This window comes from Frieseomelitta varia, unplaced genomic scaffold, assembly GCF_011392965.1.
Source record: "Frieseomelitta varia isolate USP_RPSP 00005682 unplaced genomic scaffold, Fvar_1.2 scaffold_314, whole genome shotgun sequence".
Classification (NCBI taxonomy): domain Eukaryota; kingdom Metazoa; phylum Arthropoda; class Insecta; order Hymenoptera; family Apidae; genus Frieseomelitta; species Frieseomelitta varia.
Genome location: NW_025110051.1, coordinates 476,477 through 491,199, shown reverse-complemented (window position 1 = coordinate 491,199; position 14,723 = coordinate 476,477). Strand labels below are relative to the sequence as shown.

Genomic DNA, 14,723 nt, shown 5'->3' with positions numbered 1-14,723 from the left:
TATCAGTATTAGTAATACCTGTTAATATTTTTAAAACTATTAAAAAAAAACTTCGAGTGGTTTATCCGATAAATAAGAATTTTTTTTGTTTGTTTGAAGCAAAATAATTTTATAAAACGTGAATCACTTGAAATATACCAAATGACTTTTTAAATAATCCCGTGAAAGTAATAATTGATTAATCTGCAATCTACTTGGAATCGAAAAGTTTTGAAAGTTGTCGTTCCCATTTCGCAACACTTGTCGATTATGAGACACTTTAATTGGAAACACTTTTTCACGTTTAACGCGTATAACTTGATTTTTTAAAAGATAGATTGTTTTAATAAATCATTTAAACAAAAAGTATTCAAAATAGAAATATTAAAATTAAAACAGAGTTATCTAAATCATATCAAATGATTTCCTCTTTCTTAGATAAAATATTTAGAAATTAAATTTTTACTTCGCATATGCCGCACAGAGTTATTTTAAACAATTATAAGAGACTGGTATGTGTTTTGATCAATTTATAATTTTTAAGTGATGATAATTTAACACAACGATTTTATTTTGCATTTTGAACTTTTTTATAAAAATTTATTGCATTGCATTTGTAATTTTCTTTTATTATTATTGTTATTTATATTGATGTATACAAATAATAAATGTTTATATTAACTATTACAAGAAAATTAAAAATATTATATTTGTAAATTTTAATATCGAAAATATTTTAATGGAATTAATTAACACATTAATTTTTATTATTTCCACTTATAAAGTTATTTTAATAAAGATATATTTATCGATCAATAACTAAGTAACTAAATTTCAAAATTATTTCTTTTATAAGTTATTTTATAAAAAGATTTATAAACAACAAATTAATTTTTGAAAAAGATCAAACGCACAATATGAGATGTCTGAAGATGTATCAATTTTCAATTTACGATATTAATTTATATACGATTTGTGCAATGAAGAATGAATAACATAGTAAATACAAAATAATGTGATTCTGACAGTTAGATGCAATTTTAAAAAAATTAGCATCACGAGAAATTTTTTTCAAATTAGATAAAACGTGATAAGTTATAATTTAAAATTAATATATTTTTTAAAAAGATGAGGATGATTTAGTTTATCAAGCCTGTTTTATCAAGAATGTCAACGTAAAAGACTTATTTAAACATATTCAAATACTCAGGTGAGATTTTGATCTATAAGAAATATTGGATTATATTGTTTATATCTTTCAAATACGTGTAGTAGATTTTTCAGAATTGACAAAATTAATTAATTTCGTCAAATGAGGAATAAGAATATTTAAGACAGCTATTCTTTCAATTTAAATTGATTTATGGTTGTTATAAAACAACCTATAATAAAAGAGTGAAATCACACATAAACAAGAACGAAAATTTCAATAGATATTCTTTTCTATAGATTATTTATCCCAAAATATTTCGGTAGTAAAATCATACAAATTCATTATTTCGTAGTATAAATATTCAACGATCAGAATTTTTCATTTTTGTAATGTATGCGTTAGACGATATAGATTTGCAACAAAAAGTTTTTTTCAAAATCTCTGACAAGCGTTGCACCGAATCAATCGACGTTTCAAAAATCTAAAATGTTCAAACGCTTTCATAAAATTTTATTTCACGTTGGAATAAATAGTTAATTGTAGTATAAAGTTCAGCTGCAGTATACGACTAGCTTTTCTTTAATCGTGATTTTGTCGAAATTACATCTCTCAGATTTGCAGCAAAACAGTAAAACTAATCGATTTAAATTAACGCTGTCAAAATTTGCAGAATTAATACGTTTTCCAAAAAGAAAAAGTAATATAAAGTAAAATAAAAACACATTTTTATAGCTGAAAAATCGTTAATTTACCAATTCGCGCCCCTTTTGATTTAAAATTTATTTATTCGTACAAGGACCTTCGTTTAAAATCAAATTGCAGATATATTGCAAATCCTCAACAGAGTAACTGAAGTAACTCTTCGAAACGATATAAACGAAATTCAAGCGATTCATTCTTGATATTTCATTTTCTATCTTCGGCAAGAGTGCTACATCTTTTCCTGTAAAATTTTCAAGCTACCTGCAAACACCACAAATAGTTAGATACATTCGTCGATGTTTCGATTCGATTTCAAGGAAATGCTTGAATAGCTCGAATGGAAATGAGACGGCAAGGCAAATTCATAATTAATTAGGGTTACACGTTTTTTCTGTCGCGATATTCCGTAGCCGGTGCGGATCGCGGTTGCCGCGCGAAAAGGGCGTCCTTTATCGATTCGAAACGATTTTAGAGGGTGGTTTGCCCCCGACGTTTTTGATTTGAGCATGCATCCTCGATACGAGTCTCGAGGCAACGCTTCGCCGCTTCGAATTAAGGGGTGAACCGAAAGGAGTGCCCTACCCTGGGGTCGATTCACGGACAAAACAGAGAAAGGGAATAAGAGATGGAATCGCGAAGAGTAGAACGGAGCACGGAGAATCGAGACAACACGAGAATCGAGAATGGAAGATGCGGAACGGAGGATAGAAAGACCCAGTCACTGAAACGAAACGAGAAACCAACCTCTTCGTTATATTTATTTCCTCTGTCGGTGCGTGACCGAAATAATCGCTCTGACTAATCAATAAATACAAATATAATTGTCATGCTAATATACACATAACGTATATATGTTTGTAATCAATTTTTCTTAGAAACACATTGAAGAGCATAACCGAGTGAATAATAATGGAAAATCGTCGATCATTCAAACTTGATAGAAAAAGATCATATAACGATCCACTTGATCTAATTTTAACACTTTGGACGGTGGACGTTATGTGTGCTCGTCACACATGCGCATACTTGACTTTGATTGAAGTTAAAATTAATAGAAATATCAACAAACGAAAATATCTATTAACACTAAACGTATCAAAATATTTCAGACATAAATCATATTAATTTAAATGATAATCAAAATAAACAGACCTGTACAAGAATACTCGTACTTTATAAGCACTTGTAAAAAAACGATAGGCTGAAATCAATTGTACTGATGAACTCGATTATTATAGTGTCGGAATAATAAACTCGTATAATTACTTATAAAGCTTCTATAATATAAAATTTCTATATTCTAGTAAATAATACATATTTCTTACGCAACTGTCATTTCAAACATCCCGCCAGAAAAATGTTAAAGCGTGAAGTTTCTACTTTGACAATCACGAGTTAACTTTTTCTTCGATGATGATTACATTACGTAATGTAACACGACGTAAAAGTTAAGACGAAAAAGTGAGGATACTTTCCTCTCGAAAACTGTAAAAATTCAAATTTAAAATAGTGTAAAAATAATTAAAAAAAATTTCATGATTAGATCCACTATGATCTTGAAGATTGAAATCTCTTTAAAACTATTTTAGACATTAGGACTAAATGATTTTCTTACGAAGTTTAACAGTTTAAATTATCGATGATTTTTTCATCATTTGTTTGTTCAGTTTATTTGGTACTTTTGATCCAATTGATTGCTTAATTCATTTTTTATTATATACTTAATTATATAATATGTGCGTATAAAAGTGTATATAAAATATAAAAAAATATATATTATACTTTACAGCTAACAATTTGTCATTTCATAGCGTTGAAATATTATACTATCATTTATCATTGCAAATACTATAATTATCAATTATATTTAATTTAGTAAAAAATACGCTAAAATTTTTTAAGACTTTTTTTACTTTGAAAATTTTAATATCAATACCATAATACAATATATATCATAATTATATGAAATTGAAACTTTTAATACTTTTATTTCATTTTAACATGACATTGAAACGTTTAATATTTTATATTTTATATTTTATTTTAAATTTATAAGAACAATTTTATTTTAAAAATCAATAATTTATCAATTGTTCTAACAATTTAAAATTGGAAGATAAAAAGTTCGTCAATTTGAATAAAAATACTAAAATAATAGAAATAATAGAATCGTTAAAAAATGAAGATACGTTTTATTTCATAAAAGCAGAGTTCCTTCTTTTAAACATATTTCTATACCTTTGTTGATTTCAAGTTTGAAATTTCATTCCCCTCAAATCAATTAAACAAGAACTTCTTAACTATTTCTAAACTTTTAATCTAAAAATTCTTTTTCGATTCACGTGAAATAAAGTAATAATACTTATATATTATCTTTATAGAAATAGAAATCAAATCTTTCATAGAATTCACATAGAATTCTCTGATTTCAGAATTTGTTTGTCCAGGAAAATGTTTTGAATGAAATATAACCATGGATGAAAGAAGGTCGTAATGCTATACGTACAAATGAAAATGTTCACTTTGTCGGAATATGGACACCCCTTACGTTTGAAACATGGGCATTCCTCGTCCTTTCGGTTGTAGGTAATGCGACTCGACTTACAGCTACGAGACAATGTGCAACGCGTTGAAATAAGCTACAGCATTCAGAAATATTTACAAGACACGTATATACGTATAAATATTGTAACAAGATAATACTACAGCACCTGAACAAAACAACTGCACCTATGTATCGACACATTTGTGGCGAAATTGAAAAATAAATTAAATATTTTTCATAACAATAACATTTCGACGCACATACACATTATTTTTGAAAAGCTTCGTGATGGCTTTTTCAAAGAATTTAGCTTCTTTAATAAATTTCGAAATTGTTTTTGCAGGCTTGTAGAATGAATTTTTATCGTAAAACTTTTTCGTAAAAATAAATAACGAATGAATATTTTGTCTATATTTAATAATTTCCAAGCTGCTGTTAAAAGACATTTTTTTCTGAATGTTCTCTATTCCAATTTAAATATAATATTTGTTTGAATCCAACATTTTTGTACGTATTTGTTACGAAAATAAATTTGATAGAAATTTATAATAAATAATCCTCTTCTAATCTTTCCAAATACAACAATTGTCAAAAATGGTACAAACTTTCCGAACAAGTCAATAGTTCAAGAATCAATTTGATTTTGATTATGAAATTTAAACTGTTTTCAGCAGAATCATACACATTATGATAATGTTATAAATAATATCTACATTAGCATCGTGTATCTATTATATTTCATATTACACTTTATGCAAGTAAACATTTCTACATACACATGTATATTTCAACGGTTATCTCAATAGAGGTAATTCTAGATTTCAAGCAAATATCACAATTGTTCAAAGAGATTTGGAGTTGTAATGTAATATACTCAAGTTTAAACAGTAAGATGCTCAAGGTTGCATCTCCGAATCAGATTCAAAAATATAATAAACATAAAAGATAAACACTTGTCGCTGAAGCAATTGAGCACAACCGCTAAAGTTACTTTGCATTTTATTCTCTATTTTAATGAAATATAGATAATAAATATATGAATTGTATATACAAATAAATTAGGTATATAACTCAATAAATTAGGTATATTTATACCCAAATAAAATATAATAATTGTAAATTGTAGCTTCTATTGTAATTTCAAACGTTAAATCGTTAAATTTGTAGAATGCACCTGTTCCTCTTGTTTGGTATTTGTAAATGCATTAATTCTTTTCCGACACAAACGACTCGTTTAACGCGAGTCGACATCTTTCTCTTAACTCGTTATTGTCCGTTTTTACTAACTTTCGTAGGTTGATAAATTGAATTTTCAAGATATTCATATCTATCATAGCGCTACATAAGTAAACTACAGTAGGTACATAAATAAATTAAAAAATTGGTTAAACGGCTACACGAGCGGATCGCAAGCCACGCGGAAAATCGCTGCGAATCGTCGATCAGAAACAACTTCCGTTCTCCTCGGATGTGATTTTCAGCGTAAATTCCAACGATTTTCAATTATTTCGAGGAAAGCAACGGTAAACGGTTAAACACATACTTCGCGCGTGTTAAATGTTAAGTACACACGCGTTACGCGGAAACTGCGGAGGATGGAGAGGGAGAGGAAGGAGAAAGTATCAGCTCGTCGAAGCTCGTTCTAGAAAACGAAGTTCGGTCCCGCGTAATCGAAGAAGCTTGAAACTCGAATCGGAACGACGAGGCTCCAATTGGTGGCAAGCCAGGGCACAAAACGGAACGGAACGGAACGGAACGGAACGGAAACCGAAACGAAGTAGGCACGTAACAAACAGAGTAGTCGACTAACCTTTGCATTCGTTGGCATCTCTGGCGGTGGCTCGTGCCCATGGTCGATCGAAGTGGAACGGACGGCATCTCTCGCAGTCTCTGCCAGCGGTGTTGTGCCTACACTCGCAGGCGACCTCGCCGTCCTTGCCTTGGATGCACCTTGCCGCGTGGCCGTTGCACTTACACCTGCCGCCGACGGCGAAGTCCGAGACCGCGTAATGATGAGCAAGCGTGCTGGTGCCGAGATTGCTCGCAAGGGTGCTGCTGGTGCTGGTCGAAACGGTGACCGCCGCCACCGCCGCCGCAGCAAACCCGCCGCTCTCACCGTCGTCGACCGCGTCGTTCGATTGCATCTCTTGCGGCGCGATAACCTGATGGACCGAGGGCAAAGCGGTGGCCAATGGATCCAGTAAACCACCACCAACACGGGCCGAGCTTTTCTGCTGGTTCTGCTTCAATCTCTCCTCTCTCTCCCTCTCGCGTTTCGCCAATTCCTCAAGGCCGAGGCCGTGATCGTCGCCGGTCCCGCCTAGCTGCAGAACTTGTTCCTGCGACGGTTGCTGGGGTATGTGAAGCCGATTGAAAACGACGCGAACGTCGGTGGCGGTAACCCAATCTTGGAGAACCGGCGAGTTATCAAAGTCGGAGGCCGACGGTCGGCCCTCGAGGGTGCTGAACGCGATCCTGCCGACGGGCGCGAGGCCGTTACCACCGGTGTACCGATGGCTGTCGGTGCATCTCGCTTCTTGCTCGTTCGCTTTGGTGATGGTCGCCCGATTCGGCCTGCCGTACACCCGTCGACACTGCGACGAATAGAACTGGAACGGTTGCCACGTCTTACCGTAGTCCATCGATTTGTAAATCGCGATCGAGTCCGGCTTCGCTGCCTTCGGGCAGAATTGCAGGCTGACGTAGGTCAGTTCGTACTTCTTTCCTAGGGAGAGGGTCAAGGTCACGTTGTCTGGCGGCGCGGAGAAACTCTGCGACGTGACGAGCGGCTCGCTCCGCCAGCAGGTCACGTTGTTCGGGTTGCTTACATCGGTGAGGTAGCTCGCGGGGAATCGACGCCGCGGCGTGCTGTCATCGCAGATGTGGCACTGACCTATGCCCGTGCTACCACCCGGCTGTTCGATCACGTCGCAGTACCTCGTGGGCCCGCCGCTTCCGCAGGTCGACGAAGCCTCCACCGCCGCCCCGAACGCCGCGTTCACGAAATTCGGGATGCATCGACGTGGCCTGTCCTCGTCGTAGCACGGATCCGACGGATGTTGCTGGCTCGGGAACGTCTTCGCGTAGATCTCGCTGCCCGCCAATGCGTTTCCACAGTCGAACAGAATCACTCCGCAGATGATGATTCCGAATAATCGCGCCACTCCACCGACTATCTTCTTCATCTTCGACTATGTATGTACGATGTTCCTCGCGCGCGATACGATTTTTTTCCCCCCTTTCTCTCCTCCTCTCTGTCCAACCCTCTCGCAGCCTCTTGCTCTGTCACCTGACGCACAAACCGTCCTTGTTTCGTTCGACGAAATTATTTCCTCGCTCTGTTCTTCTTTGAAAAAGGAAGAACGACGAGGGTAGCGATCCCGGTGATCCTCCGCGTGACTACCTTCGATCCTAGCGAGTTTCGAATCGTCGATCCTACGCTTCTTTTCTGCTCGTCATATCGGCCCATTGGTTAAACTTTCAAAGTGTCGACCATGTCCATCACGAAGCCATCCACTTTGATTTTTCCTCCTATTCGCATTATACGTCTCGAAGGGCTCGCGAAAATAAACGTTGGGGGCCCCCCCTCGTCAGCGAACCGCGCGTTCCCTCTTCCAAAGCTCAACTTCTCCGTTCAAATCACCGTTGCGGCAACATTCGCGATGCGATTAACGAATTTTTTTTCCAACGTTTTTTCGACGATTCCACGGGCTAACCACAGCTTCGATATGTATTTCATCGAGTGTATATACCTCTCAGGTATATTCGATTTTCAAGCAGAATGTGCGTGTCAGTTTCATTCCTAAGCAAGCGGTGCAATTGCAACGGCTTGGGAGCGCGTGCGCGCGTACACGCGACGGCTACGTTTGAACATAAAACGAGCGTGTATCTCGGAAAAGCGGAAACACGATGCACGATGCGCGGCACGCCGCTCGATCCAAACTAGCGCGATGCGATGGCCAAAGGAAAACAAAAAAAACCGACAATCAACAATCCTCCACCAACGGCGGCTCGCCGCTAACTGAATCACCGTCCTTGCACGGTGTGCATCCGAACTGTTCCGAGTCCCTCTCTCTGACTCGCACTTCTCCCCACCTCTGCTCTTCTCTCGCTTAACCGAGTCTCCCTCTCTTTTCGCTTTGACCGCCGACTCGCATCCTCTCATCCAAGACCAATTCCCCTTCGGCCAATCCGGCGACGCCACTACTCGCCACGACCCCACTACTCGCGTTCCGCCACACTGGATCGAGGATCCAGCAGCCACGCTGCGCTACCGGAAACCAGCCGACCGCTGGACCAGCAGACGATATTCTCTTCGCTCCTCTTCTCGCTCTCTTCATCGCCTCTCTCCAGCTCCGTGCATTCACTTTAAGGAAGATTCGGCCCGACGAAATTTTCGGAGGTTCTGCGCGAAGTTTCGACCAGAATCCAGTGTTAACTTCGATCGAGTCATTTTGCTCGGATCCCGCGCAGTTATCTGAAAGTTATCATTTGTTTTTGTCATTTCACGTTGACCGTTTCAATGAAATTTAGCTACAACCATTGTAAAAAGGTTCTTTTTTATTATAGAATATCACGTGTAATGTTGAGAGCATGAGTGCAATGCATTAAAAGAAGTACAATTATATATGACTTTCTACTCGGATATGCATAGATAAATAATAATGACGAAATATTCTATATATTTACTATACCTATATATATATATACCTATATATTTACTATGCATTGCATTATCGGAATTTCTGTGCAATAAATTTTTATTAGTATGTGAATGTTAATAAAACATTGCAGTTCTTTGTGCTTTTTATATCTATATTCTACTACTATTTTATACCTGATTAATAACTAATTCGAAATATTTCTGACTGAATATTTTCACAACACAAATTATACGATGTAATTAATTTATAACATGTGACTTGCATTTTCGAAATGTCATTTATAATTTATAATTTTTGTACTAAAGTTACAAAATATGAAATATTGCAATTTAACACAATGTATAATACAGCTAACGAAAGCAGACTATTTATATTTATTTTGTGTTATAAAGTAAATCGGAAAGTTTTGAGTAAGTTAGAAAGTCAATTGAAAATCTTCAATATAAATACAAATATGAATGAAATATAATGAAATTAATATAATAAAATGCTTCAAACATTATACGTGTTATGAAAATATCTAGAAATGGATCAATATCTTAACAACAAAATATTTACTAATTAAACAAATCAAACAAATATGTCAGTGTATGTACAATTTATTTTTAGAAGTTGTTAATTCAAAATTTAATTTAATACGAATAATTAACAAAATCTTTCAAGAAATAATTTTGATGAAAATGTTTTTGTAGGAAAATTTTTACACTTATATCACACTTTGATAAATTATGTTTTGTAGTTCTCTCTTTTCTTCTTTTTTTCTTTGTATGTATCTATATATATCTATTTCTATCTCTATCTTGAGCTACTACGAATTAAATTTCGATTTTCAAGCATTCATAACTTTAACATTAATATTTTAATATTATTCTGCACAAAGACAATTTACTTTGACAAAAATAATTATTCTTTTTAATTATCGTAGTTCTATGTTTTAAATTATTTTCAATATTTTCTGTTTATAAAAGTAACTTTATTTTTACTGAGATTAAAATTCCTTGATAAATAATAAATATAAGACAATAGTATATCAATTTTAGCATAGGTACATATTTACATATATATATAAATTACTTTAACAATGTATCTATTTTCAATCAAACAATATAGTAATTTTATTTTATTGATAAAAGTTCGCACATATTATTTCACGTACAATCACGAGGTATATGAATTCTATCATGTAGTTCGTCTGTGGTACAACATTACAATTTATAAAACTAAATATTTTTATTTTTTTTTTTAATGATTAAATATAGTATAAAAATGTATAAATATAATAATAATTTAATAAACTCTAAAGTATAAAAGACGTTATCTTTTACATTATCTACAGAGCTGCAATTTCGATAGCAAAAATTTGCAAAAGATGATTTTACTTTCTATTTACTAACTTGATGTTGATATTCTCATAACTAAAAGATCTTTAAAAAAAATGATAAATAAAATTAAATTTATAATTACATAAAAAAAATAACAATATGAAAACAAAGTAAAACAAAGTTATTTTATTAGTTTTTCCTCGTATAATTGGAAATACAATATTATTAAGATATTTGGTATTTACTTATCGTAAACTTGCTCATTAATCTATCAATCTTCGAATGAAATTGAACAGCATTACTTATAACTTCCTTCCTCGTCCACGAAACTACGCCATAAATAGCAATTTATCGCTTCGTAGCAAATAAAGTAGAACAGCACGAGACGAAATTTTTTAGAGCCACTCTGTCGTCGTTTAAAAGAGACATGCCCCAAGAAACAAACATCATAGCAAAGTGGAGAGTACAGTTATAATTTGGATAGGTTGAAATTAAGAAAAGAATTCGCGGAATTTAACGTAGGGCACGTAAGGAGACGAAGGTTCCTTTTCCTTTCCATCGATTCGATGGGAAGACAGGTCTCTGGTGCGTGCATGGATTATGGAGCGGGTTCTCCGAGGGTCTATTGGTCGAATTGGCGAGCGGAAAAAAAGCAGAACGGGAATGCAGGAGATACGACGTCGAAAAGCAAGAACAACAACAAGATAGAAAGAGAGAACACAGCCGAAGCTTCCGTAGACCGTCACGCGATCTTTGCCGATCCTTGAAGAAAGTCTCTCGTTAGTTTCTACAATCATCGCGAATTAAACAACCGCTAATTTTTCAAATGAACTCATGATCCTGCAAAATCATCGGTCAAGGTAATACTTTGCTTAAAATACTGATTCCGTTGCATGTACTTCTATCTTTTTGGTCTTTACGAGTCCGATTAAATTTTTTATCTCTCTACGTATAAACATTGAATATATATATATATATATTATTTACATTAGTTATAATGCTGATATCATTTTCTCAAATAAATTAATTATCTTTCAATTGTATGTCTGTTTAATAATGGTTAAATATGACTTGCATAATGTTTGATTTATTACATTTCATCGCTATATAAATTTTATTAAAGAAATTGTATCATGTTTACAAATATTATTCAAATAGTAGTAATTTCAAAATATAACTGTTTCTAATTTTTTTTTTTTATTTTTTGTATTCTTGAAGTTTTTGTTTGTTGTTGTTTGTTGAAAATTAGACGAAAGTGATATAGATGATTCTATTGTCAAGTCTGTATTCAATGCATGTCAAAACATTCAATAAAAAGTGTGCAGAAAATTTTCAGAAAGACATTTAAGAAAAAATGCATTTTGTTCCTTAATTTTCTTTTGTATTATATATATATATTATATATAACTTATACATACTTTTCTATTATATATCAAATAATAATATGATAATTGCTATATAATATACATTGATTAGTGGCTAATTTATGTGAAAATTATTTTTATTCCACTGATTATTATAAAAAATGATTTCTCTTTAATGAACATCTTTAATAAAATGTAATCAATCCGAGAACTAGTAATTTAATTATTTATGTACAATAATAACAATAGCAATATGTAATGTTGTATATTTTTGTAAATAATGCATAATATATTATATTGATTAAATTTTATTAATTTTTAGCTTTTTCTTATTAATTAAATAAAAAATAATGGGAAACAAAATAAAAATTTCGAGATTTTAAATTTTACAAGGCAGGTATTAGTTCATAGTTGGACGTATAGTTTAGTTTATATTAATCAACGAAAAAAAAAAAAAAAAAGTGTTCTCGTAAGGCCGTGATGTGTACGATAAACGGCATTCGTTAATCGAATTAATGTAATCTGAAGGAACAGCTAGGCGAGCACGAGCGAGCGTGATGACATTCTGATCTTTAGGCTTTTCGGCTTAGCTCTCTTGGTTCGGATTAAAACTTTAGACCAATCGACGAATGACCAATCCGAGCTTTCGGAATACCTTTTGTTTAGTCTCTTTTTCCTCTTTCCGGACGTCTTTCAGAGAACTTCCGGAGCATTAAATTTAATACCACTGTGTGTTCTTTCTTTTTCTGTTCTTCCACGACTTGCCTAAGTTCTTCTAAATCTGTAATTTCAATATTATGATCAATTGAGAAAGCATGAAGCTGAAGCATGAAGAATTTTTTACATAATATTCCAAATCTACTAATAATATAGTACTGATATTTTATGGTACTGCTACTTTGTATTTACAATTACTTTAAAATTACTTTGTACGTTTGAACTCTGATAATTCGAATTTTAAGGAAAAAAAAAATCGAATTATTAAGGTTTCTTCTTTATCGAATTTAGAGCTTCCTATAAAGATTAGAATTCACTTTATTATAATTTATAATTTTATAAAGTTGGCAATGAAGATTATTAAAGTTTATATTCCGGAGAAAAGAGTGAAAAAACAAAAGAATTATATTGTTCCTTAAGTCATTATTTTAATCTATCATTGCGAATTGTGTATCTATCATTGCATTATGTAAACAAGCGTATGTAAATTATTACGAAATATGAGCAATTACACAAACGCAGAGTAAGTTCTATTGACTTACAATTATTTGCGAAAATATTCGAGCGTATAAAAATTTTTTTAGATATGTATTATAGTGTTACATCGATTAATTAATATTATGTATATGGCAATTTAATTAACATCGTAATGAAATCCAACTATCGTGATTATATTAATCAAGTTTAAAACAAATCCAATTGCTCATTATATTAATAAATCTTAATATTGGATGGAATCATCTTTAACACTTATTATCTGTTTAGGATGACTAATATTATCTGTTTAGGATGACCATTTGAGCACTTCGAATGTCGTTTTAGTGCATTGCGAAAACGATTGCAATATATTAAAATTAGACAAATATGATTCGCTGACAGACAAAGAACAGTTCAGGATTTCTCGTCGGTATAAAAAAATTTATTGTCTTACTGATAAATATCGCGTACAACGATTCATTCGTTTTTTGTACTGACAAAAAGTTCTAACATTTACCATCGCGGCTATTGTATTAGGAACGTTTACCGTTATCAATTTCGATCGATCATTCATCGTCGGGTCTGTTTATTTTATGCTTTGTATAATCAGCATTGAGCCTTCGATCAACTAACCAACTCTTACAAAATAGGCTCGCGGGCAGTGAAGGATTATTCTTAGTCCTCTCGTTAAAAATCATATCAAGAATTAACCTATCTTTCGGTAATCGAGATTTCGGTTACGGCAACATACAGTTCACTAGTTATAGTTTTTTTGGAATCAAGTTTCGTGTCTGCACACATTCGCGCTCGATATCACTCGAGGCCTCGACATACATATATTATGCTAATTTTATTTTTTTTTTTATTAATTTAAATTTATACTTTTGCAATATATTTGTATAAGATATTTGTTAAAACTCCTATATACATTTTCAGATTGGTTTTCGAATTTTATCAATACACTCATAACAATCGTTTTTCTGTGTCAATGAAATTTCCAAATTTTTTATAAAATGCGAAATGATGTGAAATGTTCATAATATACATGAAAGTTCCTCCGTGATGCCATTGAAACAAACTTCGAACTGCAAAGGCTACACTTACTCTGATTTCGAAAAAATAAAATACATTCTAAATATCCGACAAATAATTTGTGTTAACGGAAATCTATATTTTAATTTGAAAATGCTTTTATAGTGGAATGAAAAAATATTTATTTTAGAAAGGTTTTCGAGTTATAACGGTTCGACTGTATTAAATAAGTTGTTAATAAATAAAGATACAACATGATATTGTTATAAAATTCTACTAATTTTTGCTAATTTTCACAAATATTTTTTTCAATACCTATTAAATTCTTCTATTCTACGTAATAAATTTATATCACTTTTCAACAAAGCTTTGTTCCATTTAAAATATATAAACAGTGTTGAAATTTTAATGTGTAATGATTTTAAGAGTATTATTTTTAAATTAGGAAGGAAATAAAAAATATATAAACAGTGTTGAAATTTTAATTTCCTTTGCTAATTTAAAAATACTCTTAAAGCCACTACATTTCATTTATTTTAAAATATATATACGACCAGTAAGAATTATAAGTTTTCGAAAATTAAAAATTTTCATTTTCAAGTAAACGTATTAATAGATAAAACTTTTATCTCAAAAACGACATTTAATGAACAGTGTAATACAACTATCTTTTTGTTTTCTTCCATTTCGTTCAATTTGTAAGCATAACATATAATAATAACACTTTTGCAATAAAACATTTAAAGTTTTAAATTCAAAATATTATTT

At 32.6% G+C, this 14,723-nt stretch overlaps 1 protein-coding gene across 2 annotated transcripts; it reads right to left on the bottom strand.

Moving 5' to 3' along the window:
* Window positions 1–1,910: 1,910 nt before the first annotated feature.
* Window positions 1,911–12,515, bottom strand: LOC122529883 (netrin-1-like). Of its 2 annotated transcripts, XM_043656389.1 has the most exons (3): window positions 12,385–12,515; window positions 6,190–8,856; window positions 1,911–2,095 (listed from the first exon to the last, which is right to left on the bottom strand). In XM_043656389.1, the coding sequence occupies exons 2-3, from the start codon at window positions 7,562–7,564 to the stop codon at window positions 2,064–2,066; spliced, it is 1,407 nt and encodes a 468-aa protein (XP_043512324.1). In that variant the 5' UTR covers window positions 7,565–8,856; window positions 12,385–12,515; the 3' UTR covers window positions 1,911–2,063. The 2 variants fall into 2 exon arrangements, with proteins under 2 accessions (XP_043512324.1, XP_043512326.1); XM_043656391.1 differs by lacking the exon at window positions 1,911–2,095 and having other exon boundaries at window positions 6,092–8,856.
* Between the last annotated feature and the right edge of the window lie 2,208 nt (window positions 12,516–14,723).

What these genes read in the sequence shown, in the direction of transcription:
- LOC122529883 (XM_043656389.1), bottom strand. Translation starts at nt 7,564, where the DNA reads ATGAAGAAGATAGTCGGTGGAGTGGCGCGATTATTCGGAATCATCATC. An exon ending in AGATGCCAACGAATGCAAAG is followed by an intron (nt 2,096 to 6,189) that starts GTTAGTCGACTA and finishes TGGTGTTTGCAG; the next exon opens with GTAGCTTGAAAATTTTACAG.